This window comes from Mauremys mutica, chromosome 12 (genome assembly GCF_020497125.1).
Source record: "Mauremys mutica isolate MM-2020 ecotype Southern chromosome 12, ASM2049712v1, whole genome shotgun sequence".
NCBI lineage: Eukaryota > Metazoa > Chordata > Testudines > Geoemydidae > Mauremys > Mauremys mutica.
Genome location: NC_059083.1, coordinates 12,685,299 through 12,701,439, shown reverse-complemented (window position 1 = coordinate 12,701,439; position 16,141 = coordinate 12,685,299). Strand labels below are relative to the sequence as shown.

The window sequence follows — 16,141 nt, the reverse complement described above, 5'->3', positions numbered from 1 at the left end:
AGACTTTATTGGTGATGATATAATGTTTTCTTCTTCCAGGTCATTGATAAAAATGGTAAATTTTTACCTAGCGGGAGCTCCCTGAAAGCACTCACATACTCGATGACGATTTCCCATTTACAATTACATTTTGAGACCTAGCAGTGAGCCAATTTTTAAACCTTTTAACATGTGCCATGTTTATTTGCTATCATTCTAGTTTTTTAATCAAAATGTCATGTGGTACCAAGTCAAATGCCTTGCAAACATCTAAGTATATTACATCACCGCTAATATCTTTGTCAACCAAACTCATAATCACATGAAAAAAAGATGTCAAGTGTGTTTGACAGGATTTATTTTTCATAAACCAATGGTGATTTGCATTAATTACCTTACCGTCCTTTAACCCTCCAGTTACCAAGCTGGCTGGCAGATACTTCAGTGGCTCTCAACCAGGGGTACGTGTACCCCTGGGGGCATGCAGAGGTCTGCCCAGAGGGTACATCCAGGGCTGCCCAGAGGATTGAGGGGGCCTGAGGCAAAGCAATTTCGGGGGCCCCTTCCATAAAAAAAAAAGTTGCAATTCTACAGAATATTATAGTCTTGTGGGGGCCCCTGTGGGACCCAGAGCAAATTGCCCCACTTGCGCCCCCCTCTCCCCCCCCCCGGCAGCCCTGGGTACATCACCTCATCTAGCTGTTTGCCTAGTTTTACAAGAGGCTACATGTCCCCTGTCATCCCAGGGGGAGGGATAACTCAGTGGTTTGAGCATTAGCCTCCTAAACCCAGTGTTATGAGTTCAATCCTTGAGGGGGCCACTTAGGAATCTAGGGCAAAATCAGTACTTGGTCCTGCTAGTGAAGGCAGGGGGCTGGACTCCATGACTTTCCAGGGTCCCTTCCAGCTCTGTGAGATTGGTAAATCTCCATATATACATAAAAAGCCCTAACAAACTCAGTACAACCTAAAATCTCACACAGACAATGACTCATTGATACTGCTCTACAGACTATACACTGAAATGTAAGTACAATGTTTATATTCCAGTGGATTTATTTTATAATTATATGGTAAAAACAAGAAAGTCAGCAAGTTTTCAGTAATCATGGCTGTGATACTTCTGTATTTTTAACTCTGATTTTGTGAGCAAGTCCTTTTTAAGTGAGGTGAAATTTGGGGCACGCCAGACAAATCAGCCTCCTGAAAGGAGGACAGTTGCCTGGAAAGGCTGAGAGTTGCTGTAAAGTGAGGGGCATTTGGGTAGGAATTCAGTGTCTACTCCGCTCACATAACTCACACAGACCAACGCCACCTTGAGCAGGGCATGCAAACACTGGAGAACAGAGATGTAGGAAAGAGTTTTCCCATTTCATGACTTTTTTCAGATTTTGAAACATTCTCCCATCTGGAAGCAGGACAATAAGTCGAAACCTTGAAAATTTGCACAAACCAAAAAAAAAAAAAGTTTTCATTGGCATCAATTGACATGTTTTGTTTTGATCCTTTCCAAATGTTTTGCTTTCATTTTGACTCCTCCTTTTTAACTCTCTTTAGCTTTAATCACGGGCGGCTCTAGGAATTTTGCCGCCCCAAGCATGGCGGCGCGCCGCGGGGGGTGCTCTGGCGGTCGCCGGTCCTGTGGCTCCGGTGGACCTCCTGCAGACGTGCCTGCGGCGGGTCCGCTGGTCCCGCTGCTCCGGTGGACCTCCGGTGGGGCACGCCAGCGGATGCTCCACCGAAGCCGCGGGACCAGCGGACCCTCCGCAGGCACGTCTGCAAGAGGTCCACCGGAGCCGCAGTCCCAGCGGACCCTCCGCAGGGACGCCTGCGGGAGGTCCACTGGAGCCACCTGCCACCCTCCCAGCGACAGGCAGAGCGCCCCCCACGGCATGCCGCCCCAAGCACACGCTTGGCACACTGGGGTCTGGAGCCGGCCCTGGCTTTAATTCCCTACAGGAAAAGCTGTTTCGAACCAGCAAGGTGGACCTTTTCATTTACCAAACCAAATGTCAAAATGGGAGGTTTCGACAATTTTGAAACTTTTTTACTTTTCCGCCAAAATGTTGACTCACCTGTCCCCATGAAAAGTTTCGTTTCAGACGAATCAGCATTTTCAGATGAGAAAACGCTTAGTCGAATATTTCCCAACCAGCTGTAATGGAGAGTCCATGTCTACCAAGACCAAAGCTACCTAGCGCCCCTAGTGGTAGACAGAAGACACAGTGGTGATGAATATTCAAGGTGAACATAAGAATGGTCATACTGGATCTGACCAATGGTCCATCTAGTCCAGTATACTGTCTTCAGATAGCAGATGGTGTCAGGTGCTTCAGAGATAATGAACAGAGCAGGGCAATTTATCGAGTGATCCATCCCCTGTCGACCACTACCAGCTTCTAGCAGTCAGAAGTTGAAGGACATACTGCTCCTCAGCATGTTACTGTAACCCATTGGTCAGTGTGTCACAGGGTCCTCTCCATGCCAATCCACAGGGGATCTGAATTGTACAGATGCCATGTGTCTTTAGCTCAAGATGTAGCAGCTCACACTTTCAGCTATGGATCATAAATGATCTGGAAAAAGGAGTAAACAGTGAGGTGGCAAAATGTGCAGATGATACAAAACTACTCAAGATAGTTAAGACCCAGGCAGACTGTGAGGAGATACAAAGGGATCTCACAAAACTGGGTGACCGGGCAACAAAATGGCAAATGAAATTCAATGTTGATAAATGCAAAGTAATGCACATCGGAAAACATAACCCCAACTAAACATACAAAACGATGGGGGGGGGGGTCTGTTTACCCCCTCTGTTACCACTCAAGAAAGAGATCTTGAACTCATTGTGGATAGTTCTCTGAAAACATCCATTCAATGTGCAGCAGCAGTCAAAAAAGCGAACAGAATATTGGGAATCATTAAGAAAGGGATAGGTAATAAGACAGAAAATATCGTGTTGCCTCTATATAAATCCATGGTACACCCACATCTTGAATACTGTGTCCCGGTGTGGTCACCCCATCTCAAAAAAGATATATTGGAATTGGAAAAGATTCACAAAAGGGCAACAAAGATGATTAGGGGTGTGGAACAGTTTCCCTATGAGGAGAGATTAATAAGACTGGGACTTTTCAGCTTGGAAAAGAGACGACTAAGGGGGGGATGTGATATAGGTCTATAAAATCATGGTGTGGAGAAAGGAAATAAGCAAGTGATGTTTACTCCTTCTCATAACACAAGAACTAGGGGTCACCCAATGAAATTAATAGGCAGCAGGTTTAAAACAAACAAAAGGAAAAAAACGGTTACTCACCTTCTCATAACTCTTGTTCTTCGAGATGTGTTGTTCGTGCCCATTCCAATCAGGTGTGTGTGCGTGCGTGCACGGCAACCGGAAGATTTCCCCCCTAGCAGCATCCGTTGGGTTGGAGAGGGTGCCCCCTGGAGTGGCGCCATCATGGCGCTCAATATAGGGCCCTACCGAACCACCACCCCCTCAGTTCCGTCTTGCCAGCTACTCCCACATAGGGTTAGGTGGGTGGATATTGGAATGGACACGAACGACACATCTCGAAGAACAAGAGTTATGAGAAGGTGAGTAACCATTTTTTCTTCTTTGAGTGATTGTTCATGTCCATTCCAATCAGGTGACTCACAAGCCTAAGTTATGGAGGCAGGGTCGAAGTTGTCCACTGACTGGAGCACTGCTCTACCAAAGGCCGCATCATCTCTGGCCTCCTGGGTAATCGCGTAGTGTGCGGTGAAAGTATATATGGACGACCATGTCACCGCTCTGCAGATTTCCTGGGTTGGGACTTGCGCCAGGAATGCTGCTGAAGAAGCCTGCGCCCTAGTGGAGTGCGCTGTGAGCAGAGAGGCAGGCACCTCTGCCAAGTTATAGCATTCACGGATGCAGGACGTGATCCATGAGGAAATTCATTGGGAGGAGACTGGAAGTCCCTTCATCCTGTCTGCCAGGTCACAAACAATTGAATGGACTTTTGGAATGGTTTAATTCTCTTGATGTAGAAGGCTAACGCTCTGCGGACGTCCAATGAGTGAAGCCTCTGCTCCCTGCCACTCGAGTGCGGCTTAGGATAGACTACTGGGAGGAAGATGTCCTGGTTGATGTGAAATTGGGAGACAACCCTTGGGAGGAACACTGGATGAGGCCTGAGCTGAACTTTGTCCTTACAGAACACGGTGTATGGGGGCTCTGATGTCAGGGCTTTGAGCTCAGAGACCCTCCTGGCTGAGGTTATCGCTACCAGAAATGCCATCTTGTATGACAGGTAGAGCAGGGAACACGTCGCCAGTGGTTCAAAGGACGGACCCATCAATTTAGAAAGGACCAGACTGAGGTCTCAGGTCAGGGCCGGTTGCCGGACGTGCGGCTATAGTCTGTCGAGACCTTTCAGGAAATGACTGACCATTAGGGGTGGCAAACACCGACCGGTCCTCTGCACCTGGATGGAAGGCAGAGGTGGAGGCCAAGTGAACCCTTATTGACGACATGGACAGGCCCTGCTGCTTGAAATGGAGAAGGTAGTCCAGTATGAGTGGTATAGAGGCAAGCATCGGGGGACGAGTGATGCTGCACATAACCAGATTGAGAATCTCTTCCACTTGGCCAGGTAAGTAGCCCTGGTAGCAGGGCCAGCTCCAGACCCCAGCGCGACACGCACGCGCGTGGGGCGGCAGATTGGGCCGGCGGACCTGCCGCAGTCACGCCTGCGGGAGGTCCACCGGAGCCCCGGGAGGACCGGACCTGCCGCAGGCAACACTGCGGAGGGAGCGCTCCTCCCGCGGCTCCAGTGGACCTCCCACAGGCGTGACTGCGGATGGTTCGCTGGTCGCTCGGGTCGGCTGGACCTCCCGTAGGCATGCCTGCGGCAGCTCAACCGCAGCCGCCGGACCAGCGAACCGCCCGCAGCTGCGGGAGGTCCAGCCGAGCCACGCGACTAGCGGACCCTCACCAGTCAAGCCCGCGGGAGGTCCGCTGCTCCCGGGGCTCCGGTGCGCCTCCCACGCATGACTGCTTGGGGCGGCGGAATATGTAGAGCCGCCCCTGCCTGGTAGACGGTTTTCTACTGCCAAGGAGGACTTGTCTAACCAGGTCCGAGAAGGAGAGTTCTGTGGGGTTCAGCCATGGAGCTTCCACGCCATAAGGTGCAACGACTAGAGGTTCGGATGCTGGAGACAGCTGTGATCCTGTATTATTAAGTCCAGGAGGAGTGGCAAGGTAACTGGGGCTTCCATGGGCATTTCCAGGAGAGATGTGTATCAGTGTTGGCAGGGCCAGGCTGGAGCTATCAATATCACTGAAGCCTCTTCCCTCCATATCTTGAGGAGCATGTTGTGAACGAGAGAGATGGGCGGGAACGCGTAGAGAAGACGGCCTCCCCATGGGAGGAGGAACGCAGCAGCGATGGAGTCTGGGCTGTGATTCAGGAAGGAGCAAAACTGCTGGCACTTTTGCCTGAGCCTGCTTTTGGTATTAGGAAATACCAGGAATAGAAGCTCTCGCCCTTCAGTTCCTGAGGAACCTCTTCCACTGCCCCGAGCAATAGGAGCGAGTGTGGGAGCTGCTCGTGAGAAGGGTTCCTGAAGAGGGATGGGGAAGTGGGGTGGAAGGCAGGAGGACAGAGAATTGGAAGGAGTATCCCTTCTCTACTGTGCAGAGCACCCAGCGGTCCGACATGATACAGGCCCAAGCAGGGTAGAAAGGGGATACTCAGGACGAGAAGGTAAGGCAGGTTGGATCCAGTCCAAGTGCTGGTGCACTGTCCTTGTTCACCCCTTCAAAAGGCCTGCCTCTGGCCGGATGAAAGTTTGGACGGGCCAGATCCCTGGCCTGAGGATGGGTAGCCTTTTTTCCGTCTTTTCAGAAAATAGAGTCCCACCCTCAAAGGGCAGCTCCTGAATGGTCTGCTGGACCTCGTATGGCAGACCTGATACCTGGAGCCAGGAGCTCCTTCTCATGGCAATCCCAGTAGACATCATCCGAGTGGCCGCATCAGCCCCATCCAGAGCAGCCTGCAATGAAGCTCGGGAAATGAGCTTGCTCTCCTCCACCAGGGCCAAGAATCGGCACAGGAGTCCTGCGGCAGCAGCTCTGCGGACTTTGCCGTTGTATAGTAGCAGTGCCTGCCGACAATGGCCTGCTGATCAGAAATGCGGAGCCATAAGCCACCAATGGAATAGACCTTTCTCCCAAAAAGGTCGAGTCATTTTGCCTCCTGATTCTTTGGGGAAGGGGCCTTGGTAGCTCTGGCACTTGCGTTGGTTAGCAGCATCCATGGCGAAGGAATCTGGTGGAGGATGGGTATACAAGTGCTGGTAGCTCCTGGACAGCACAAAATAGCATCTTTCATTGCGTTTAGACATAGGGGGCAATGAAGCCGGGGTCTGCCATAAGGTTTTGATGGTGTCGGCAATGGTCTTTATGAGGGATAGGGCAATACTTGCCGGGCAGGAGCGGGCGAGGATGTCCACCACTGAAGCTGTCTCCTCCACTATCTCCTCCGCCTGAATGCCCAGGCCCTGGGAAACCCTCCTCAGCAATTGCTGTAGGACCCTATTGTCCTCCAGGGCCAGGGCTACCAAAGTGCCCACCAGCGCTTCATCTGGAGAGGAGGAGGAAGAGACCCCCGACAATGCCGGAGGCGGCATGAAAGTGGCCGAGGCTACCGACACCGCCCTGGAATGCGACCCTTGGCTCCGCCCTTGGCCTTGGTGAAAGGCCCAGGGAGTCCAAAAGCCATTATGCCGGGGCCTGCCAATGCGCAGGCCACGGTGCCGGTCTTGTGATGATCTGGACTGTCTATTTCTTCTCCGACGAGATTGATAGGAGTCTGACTTCGAGGTCTCCGAAAAGGAGGACGAGGGAGGAGTGGTACTGGGAGGTGTCGAGGGGCCACACCGAGGGCTTGGTGACCAAAGAGGCTAATGACCTGTTCTGGCTCAGGGGAGTGGTGCACCAGGGATGGAGACCGCGAGGCCATCATTGCTTTGCCCCCAGCAGCCTCAAACACCTCCAGGGTTGACAGGAGGTGTAGCTGTCAACTCGGCCTGGGTGAGCGAGAAGGGTCCGGGCTCGACCACGGGGGCAGGAGTCGACGCAACCATATCTGGCAGTGGGGCTGAAGTCATAGGCACCAACTTTCCCCAGTGCTGGTGGGTGCTGGTGCCCTGCCGCCCCCGGCCCCGCCCCTGGCCCGCCCCCATTCCAACCCCTTCCCCAAAGTCCCCGCCCAACTCTGCCCCCTCCCTGCCCCTATTGGGTGGCAGGGGATGGATCACTTGATGGGCACCCGTGCTGTTCATTCCCTCTGGGGCACCTGGCATTGGCCACTGTCAGAAGGCAGGACACTGGGCTAGATGGACCTTTGGTCTGAACCAGTGTGGCCGTTCTTATGTACGAAGGTTCCCCAGTCAATCCCCTGTGCATCGGCCAAGGTGGTGTCCATTACATGACAGCACAGGGCTCTGCCCAAGAGGCTTCTGAGGGAGGAGAGGGATGAGGGGACGTGCCCGTACTAAACCTTGTTCTGTCTGCGGTAGGTTCCGCCACCTGGGCAGGATGTTCACCAGATGTTCCTGGCGCCTGCTGCTCCTGCTCTCGTCCACACTCCTGCTCCTCTGGCTGGGCTGCTGGCACGGCGCTGCGCCGCCTCCTCCCGGCAGGACCCACATACTCCTCCTCTCCAGCTGGCGCTCGGGCTCCACCTTCGCCGGCCAGCTCTTCAGCCAGCACCCCGACGTCTTCTACCTGATGGAGCCGGCCAGGCATGTCTGGCACCACCTGCCCGGAGGCAGCCCGGAGCTGCTGCAGGGGCCTGCCCGGGACCTGATCCGCGCCCTCTTCCGGTGTGAGACGGCCGTGCTGCAGGACTTTATGCATCAGCCCCACCAGGTGTCCCAGATCTTCATGTGGCTCATGAGTCGGGCCCTCTGCTCCCCACCCGCCTGTGAGGCCTTCCGGCGCGGGGACATCGTGAGTCCGGGGGAGTGCCAGGCCCACTGCAATGCCAGCCCCTTCGGGAAGGCAGCGGAGGCCTGCATCACCTACAGCCACGTGGCGCTGAAGGTCGTCAGGTTCTTCCAGCTGGAGGCGCTCTACCCGCTCTTGGCCGACCCGGCCCTCGACCTCCGCATCATCCACCTGGTGCGGGACCCCCGGGCTGTCTACGCCTCCCGCCAGCTCATCTCGCTCTACGCAGACGACCTGCTCATCAGCCAGGCCCACAATGCCACGCCCAACGCCCGGCTGGTCATGCGCAAAGTCTGCCACAGCCAAGCCGGCATATACCTGGCCACCTTGCACCACCCACCTTCTGCCCTGCATGGACGCTACCTCCTGACCCGCTATGAAGACCTGGTCCGGGATCCACTGGGCCAAGTAGCCGAGTGGTACCGCTACACCGGCTTGGCCTCCTCCCCCCAGCTCGAGGCCTGGGTGCATAACATCACCCACTGGTCTGGGCCTCCGGACCCTGAGGTCACCGCAGTGTGGAGAGATGCCAGCAAGGTCTCGCAGGCCTGGAGGCACCAGCTTAGCTTCCACCAGGTACAGGAAGTGCAGGAGATCTGCAAGCCGGCCATGGAGGTCTTTGGGTACCGGCCGGTCAGCTCGGAGGAGGAGCAGAGGGACCTCGCGAAGGACCTGGTGCTTCCGAGAGAAGAGCTCGAGACTCAGACGAAGGGCTGGAGTGTCTTCTCTGATCTGCACTGAGGATTGGGCGCAATGGGTTGGACGCTTGGAGAAGGAGGCGCTGCCTCCCCGAGCAGAGAACCTGCCAGGAAACGAGTCGTACACTTGTCCTGTGATTTTCCCACAAACCAGGGAGTGGATGGCAGTGGCAAAGCCGCACTGGGAATCCCCACTGATCAGTCAGGAACTGAAATCCCAGCTACACCCACTTCTGGGGAGCCCGGAATAGAATCCCTGTCCCGCAGCACTAAACACATAGGACCAATTGACCTATAGAAGAGCTGTCCTGCTGCTAGATCCTTTATCCTCCCTGCAGAGACAGCTAGTCAATGGGGCGGGGAGTCAGGACTCCCGGGTTCTAGCCCCAGCTAGGAGAGGGGAAGGGAGGGGAGTAGAGTCTAGTGGGCTGGGGGTGGGGGGCTGGGAGCCAGGTTTTCTCCAAGCTCTGGGGGGTGGGAGTGGGGTCTAATGAGTTACAGCAGCATATTCGTCCTGGACACTAAACCTGGCCCTGCCACAGAGTTGCTGTCTGACCTTGGGCGAGTCACTTAACCACTCTGCACCTCAGTTTCCCCCTCTGTCCTAGACATTGACACTTCATGGCTTGTGCAGGCTGAGGTCCTTGTTCCCACCAGGGGCTCCCTCCATTCCTTCCCACAAGCTCCGTGTGCACCCTTCTCCACTCCATTTCAGGGACTCCCTGCAAATCACTCCAGGGGCTCTGTTTCTCCCCCGTTACTCCCTCCCCACATTTAAGGCTCCCCCATTCTCCCCATATCCCTGGGACTCTGCACACCCCTGTTCTGCACTGCCTGCCATTCCCCCCCCCCCCCATGGCTCTGTGTGCCCCACTTCCTCCACCAGTATTATTTCTATTCTTTCTGCCTGGGAGACAATTCATTCAGGGGGGCCGCATGGTCAGGCTGGGAAGCATTAGTGGGTGTCACCAACCAATTTTTTGATCTTTAGACAACTGAAGAGGTGCTTGAAGCTGCGACTGTGCTAAACAGATGGCAGGGACTCCATGTGTCCCCCGTTTCTCCCCTTCTGGTTTTCCGAATTTCCCCTAAATGAATCGGCTTCTGCCCAGCGATGCCCAGAACATCCCCTGACGTCTTGGAGTTGACCGGGAGCCAGAAAGGACAGGGACCGGGAAATGCCATTAGGTTGAGCTCAGCCAGCAAACAGAGATTATGAGCCGTACCTGACTCATAGGACATGCAGGGCGGTATCCATTGATTTCAATGGAAGCCTTTGAGGAGCCGTGTCCAGGTCTCGGGGTCACCAGGCTAATGGGACGCTGGATTTCCTGACTCTCCGCCCATTGTCGCCTGTGATAAATCTTCCCTTTATGCTCTAATGCCGCAGGGCTGAACTGGCACCACTAGGGTGACCAGACAGCAAATGTGAAAAATCGAGACAGTGGGTGGGGGGTAATAGGAGCCTATATAAGAAAAAGACCCAAAAATCAGGACTTTCCCTGTAAAATCGGGACATCTGGTCACCCTAGGCGCCACTGACTTTGCCCTGCCGTCCTCGCCTCTCCAACTCGAACGCTGAGCGCCTGAGTTAATAAATGTGTTGCCATCTAGATTTCATTCACAGCGCTCTCTGTATTGGCTGCACTGTAGATAGCTAGGCCAGAAAGCTAAGTAAAAGGCTAAATCAGTCCAGTGGAATAGGAGGGGACTGAGTGGATAGATAGGTCCCAGCATTAGGATCTGGACAGATATCAGGGAATGTCTCCATGCCAAGTAGACACCCACAGCAGCAAGTCTCAGAACCCGAGGCCGCACGTTTCCTCAGGTATTTTTAGTCCAAGCCCAAGCGCGTAGACCTGAGCTCTGAGACTCAGCTGTACCCTTCGATGTTTGACACGTTGGGTCAGATCCTCAAAGACATTTAGGTGCCCAACCCCATGGGAGTCACATCTGCCTAAGGCTGACCAGGCACCTGAGATGAAGAAAAGCTGGACTGTCCCGCTATGGTCTCTCTTCTCCTCTTGGGTCCTTCTGTTTTGTTAAAGGCAGGAAAGAGAATCACCAGGCACAGCCGTCGACTGATCTCCAGCACTTTCTGCCACCCTACCGGGGATTGTTTGACAAAATAAGAGAGTCTAAGCAATGTCCCCTCTGAAAAAGGCCCTTGGAAAAGTTTGGGTTACGTTAGTTTCGCCTCACCAGCCAATGGCAGATTCAAACGGATGCGTGTCTTGAGTGGAAATTCTTTTCCCTCCGCTGTGTCTGACTCAATCTATTTCCAACCATGGCGTGAATTTTCCAGTGCTTTGCCCAGGGGTTGGAGTCGGCTGAGGTCTCCATCCTCAAACCCCCGAACCATGATTGACGGCTTAGAGTTGTACAACTGGCAGGGTCATGCTAACACCTGTGAGTCTCTGGGTGCCCTTATTCCATTCAAATTAACACAAAAGCTCTCCTGCTGCACGTGGGACTCGCTCGTGTTTGGTTCCCTTTGGACTTACTTAGGTTCCCTTCTGAATCTCGAACAGGAAACTTTTTAATGGCCCCGCCAGGGGGCTCGTCAGAGGCTGCATCACAAACAGACCGCGTTTTTAATAACCCCCAGAGCCCCAGTGGCTGGATCCTGCAGCTGGAAGCAGGAGCAGAGATGCTAACAAGGCCCAGCGCGACGCATCCGAAGCCTAATGAGGAGCCCTGGGATGTGATGTCTCGGGGCCCTGAGTCTAAACGGGACAACTGGCGCTGAGCCATGCCCAAACTTTCCTGTCACAGGCAGGGGCTGGATCTCTTGGCATCAGATCATAGGCCAGCCAGACCAGTGCCCCAAACCCGTCTGCGCCAGGCCATTGGCCAGTGACTCCAGTGCCCCAAACCCGTCTGTGCCAGGCCATTGGCCAGTGACTCCAGTGCTGCACACCCTTCTGCGCTACGCCATTGGCCAGTGACTCCAGTGCCCCAAACCCGTCTGTGCCAGGCCATTGGCCAGTTATTTCCAGTGCCCCAAACCCGTCTGTGCCAGGCCATTGGCCAGTGACTCCAGTGCCCCAAACCCGTCTGTGCCAGGCCATTGTCCAGTGACTCCAGTGCCCCAGACCCTTCTGCACCAAGTTATTCTCCAGTAACTCCAGGACCCCACCCACTTCTGCACCAGGTCACCACACACTTTGGCACCAGGTCACTGTCAGTTGTTCCACTACCCCATACCCTGTTGCAATCAGTCATTCTACAGTTACTCCGGTACCCAATACCCTGCACCAGCTCATTGTCCAGTTACTCCAGTGCCCCACACGCTTCTGCACCAGCTCATTGTCCAGTTACTCCAGTGTCCCGTGCCCTTCAGCACCAGGGCATTCTCCAGTTACCCCAGTACCCCAAACCCTTCGGAACCACGTCATTGTGCAGTTACTCCAGGACCCCAGACCCTTCTGCATCAGGTCATTGCTCAGTTACTACGGTGCCCCATATCTTTCTACATCAGGTTACTCCAGTACCCACATCCGTCTGCAACAGCTCATTGTCCAGTCACTCCAGTGCCCCATACACGTCTGCACCAGGTCATTCTCCAGTTACTCCAGTGTCCCATAGCATTCGGCACCAGAGCATTGTCCAGTTACTCCAGTATTCCAGTCCCTTCTGCACCAGGTCATTGTCCAGTTACTTCAGACCCCAATAACCTTCTGCACCAGGTCAATGTCAGTTATTCCACTACCCCAGACCCTTCTACACCAGGTAATTCTACAGTTACTCCATTACCCCAGACCCTTTTGCACCAGCTCATTGTTCTGTTACTCCAGTGTCCCCATACGCTTCTGCACCAGGTAATTCTACAGTTACTCCATTACCCCAGACCCTTTTGCACCAACTCATTGTCCTGTTACTCCAGACACACATACCCTTCTGCACTAGGTCACTATCCAGTTACTCCAGACACACATACCCTTCTGCACTAGGTCACTATCCAGTTACTCCAGACGCACATACCCTTTTGTACTAGGTCACTATCCAGTTACTCCAGAGCTCCATACCATTCTGTAGCAGGTCATTGCCCAGTTACTCCAGTGCCTCATATCTTTCTACATCAGGTGATTCTCCAGTTATTCCAGTGACCCCACATCCATCTGCACCAGCTCATTGTCCAGTTACTCCAGTGACCCATACCCTTCTCCACCAGGGCATTCTCCAGTTACTCTAGTACTCCATACCCTTCGCCACCAGGTCACTATCCAGTTACTCTAGTACTCCATACCCTTCGCCACCAGGTCACTATCCAGTTACTCCAGTGTCCCACACTCTTCTGTACCAGTTCATCGTCCAGTTATTCCAGTGTCCGATACCCTTCTGCACCAGGGCATTCTCCAGTTACTCCAGAGCCCCAAACCCTTCTGTCCTGGGTCACTGCCCAGTTATTCCACTACCCCAGACTTTTCTGCACCAGGTCATTGTGGAGTTTCTCCAGTACCAAATACCCTTCTGTACCAGGCCATAGTTCAGTGACTCCAGTGCCTCATACCCTTCTACACTAGGTCATTGTCCATTTACTCCATTGCCCCAGACCCGTCTGCCCCAGGTCATTTTCCAGTTACTCCAGTACCCCATATTCTTCTGCACCAGGGCATTGATGAAATGATGAAAGGTCTAGAAAACATGACCTATGAGGGAAGATTGAAGAAATTTGGTTTGTTTAGTGTGGAAAAGCCAAGACCGAGGAGAACATGAGAACAGTTTTCATGTACATAAAAGGTTGTTACAAGGACGAGGGAGAAAAAATGTTCTTCTTAACCTCTGAGGAAAAGAGAAGAAGCAATGGGCTTAAATTGCAGCAAGGGCGGTTTAGGTTGGACATTAGGAAAAACTTCTTCTCAGGGTGGTTAAGCGCTGGAATAAATTGCCCAGGGAGGTTGTGGAATCTCCATCACTGGACATTTTTAAGAGCAGGTTGGACAAACACCTGTCAGGATGGTCTAGATAATACTTAGTCCTGCCATGAGGGCAGGGGACTAGACTCGATGACCTCTCGAGGTCCCTTCCAGTCCTATGATTCTAAGATGTGACAGATGGGAAACTGAGACACGTGCCCCACTCTACCCAGGTCCCATCCCCCACCCCAGCACAGCGGTGGGCTAGGGGCAAGCAGTGAGACAGATGGGGCTGGGCGCAGGGAGGGCATGGCCAATGCGCTGCAGCCGTTCCCTGCTTCCCAGCAGGCCTATGAAAAACCCAGCGCAGCTGGGAACAGCCCTCAGCCTGTCTCCCGACGCTCCAATGCGTCTCCTCTTATCGCATCGGATCCTCCGCCCCGATCCTGCAACGACGTAACCACAAACGGACCATGACGCACCTCAGCCCCATGGGAGGGTCGGCTCGACGGGCCAGAACCTGGGGATTGTTGGAAAATTATAGTGCTAATGAAGCCTTTCCGTATTAGGCCTGAGTAAACCAAAGTTATGTTATGCTTGTCCAAACTGTGTTGGAAAGCTTACAGAACTCATTAGACTGAAAGCCGTGTATCTACCTAAGTCAGCTATTTCGCTTATCAGTTTTGTTTGGCTCCCCAAGTGTATGCAGCTGCGTTCACATGTATGCATCCAAAGTATCTAGTACAAAGGGTCAACGGATGTATCTTGTGTCCCCTTCAGAATGACAAATGTATCCTCAACAGATGTATCTTGTAGCCCCCACAAAATGATATATGTATCCTGCGTATCCAATTATCCCCTAATAGATGCATGTACAGGTTCTACAGGTCAACCAAATGACGTAGACAAACGTAGGCTAAGTTGTTTGTTTCGGGGTATAAAGGTAGGCCCATCTGGCCATGTAAGGTGTGTCTCTTTCTCTGGCACTAGCCGAGAGGAACACCCGCTCAGCTGACCGATCAATAAAGGGTGTGGTACTTGTCTTCCTGTCTCCGTGCCTCCTTGGTGTAATTAGGTAAGCTCCAGGGGGAAACGAGCCCTTTTGGCTAACAATTGGCGACTCCACGCCGGGACTCCTCTCCCTGTAGGGGGCGCGACCGGCGGCCGAGGACGGCTCAGGAGAGTGGCCACCTTGAGCTATTGGTTTGCTCGAGCTCCGGGTCGCCGCAATCGGCCGGGACGGCTACGCCCCCTCCATAGAGAACTCCAAACGACATGGAGGCAAGACAGTACCAGAAGAGGGGAGTCCACCTGCCAGACGTGGCCACTCCGGGCGTGGTAAGTGCGTTACCTCCTGGGTTTTGAGGATTAACGCCCCCGAAGTGCGGGTTGGACCTTGGGCCCCTAACAGGTTTTTGGTTAAGATACCTAGGTACAGCCACGGCTAATGAATAATTCTGTTAACTCCACTAGTTCGGGGGCCGTGCCGAACGACTATGGGAATGTGACTACTACGCTGTTGTTTTTATTCCTGGTAGGGGTACTTTTGTTTTTCGTTATATTGATGTACTGGAAGCCGAAACTGTGATAACCGGGTCTAGGAGTGTGTGAAGATCCATCTAAACAATGCCCATTAAAAGGTACCTTTAATCTAGATAAGATCATATATCTCAGAGGAGCTTTTAATCACTAAAGAAAAGCCTCTGACACAGTGTGAGCAATTTGTCTAAAAACGGGTTAATTTAAAACTCAGCTTCGCCCAGAGATAAAAAGAGAAAGTTGTTTTATGCTCAAGGTCAAGAATCAGTACAGACTATGTTAAGTACAAAAAAAAAAAAACAGCCCTCCCAAGAGCAGAAGCATGTTGGAAATTCTGAACAAGCTGTATACAGGATAATCTCCCGTCCACCTATTCCCCCTTTTCTGAACGTTATATACAGACGTGGCCAATCTGGACATGTGTGAGTATTAACGTGGCTTAAGGCTTGGGGCATTTATATTTTTCTTGAGTGATGTGGGAGCATTCCCAACACTCTCCATTGTTGTTTTATTATTTTTAATGAAGCTTTAAAATTTGGTTATATGGTGTGCTTTCTCTATCCACCCCCACACCGTCCTGCAGTGTCAGTTTGATCACCTGACATGAGGGATAAATGGGTAACAGGAATTTGTCACAGTTTGGTGAGCAATAGAGAATGGGGGAACCCTGTAGAATTTACACCATCTATTTGTTTTACCCTTGTTGTTTTATGTTTGTTTTATTTGGTTCTGTTGCTGTTATATGTTGAGGATTGCATAATTAAAGGTGTGCCCACTCTCAGCTGCAGTAAGTCTGAGAACTGGAGAAGGGTTTAGCATTCCTCTCTCCACCCTGGTTGACCGGGAAGGGTGGCAGGTGGATCTACCCCCAGTCGTAGCAGGACTGGGCAATAGAGTAGTTGGAGAGAAGGGACAAGATGTGTACTTGATAACTAGAATTGAGCAATTAAGAGCATAGATCATGAACCAGGCAGCAACTCAAACCTGCGCCAGGGCAAGTTGCAGGCCTTGAGACAGGACTTCCAGTTAGAAAAGGAAGCCCTGGCTAAGCATGTACCAGTCCTTCAGGG

At 52.7% G+C, this 16,141-nt stretch overlaps 1 protein-coding gene across 1 annotated transcript; it reads left to right on the top strand.

Moving 5' to 3' along the window:
• The first annotated feature begins 4,518 nt into the window (after positions 1-4,518).
• On the top strand, positions 4,519-8,716 carry LOC123346562 (carbohydrate sulfotransferase 6-like). Its single transcript, XM_044984038.1, has 3 exons — positions 4,519-4,616; positions 6,574-6,717; positions 7,546-8,716. Exons 1-3 carry the CDS (start codon positions 4,519-4,521, stop codon positions 8,714-8,716), a joined length of 1,413 nt encoding a protein of 470 aa, XP_044839973.1.
• Positions 8,717-16,141: the final 7,425 nt, after the last annotated feature.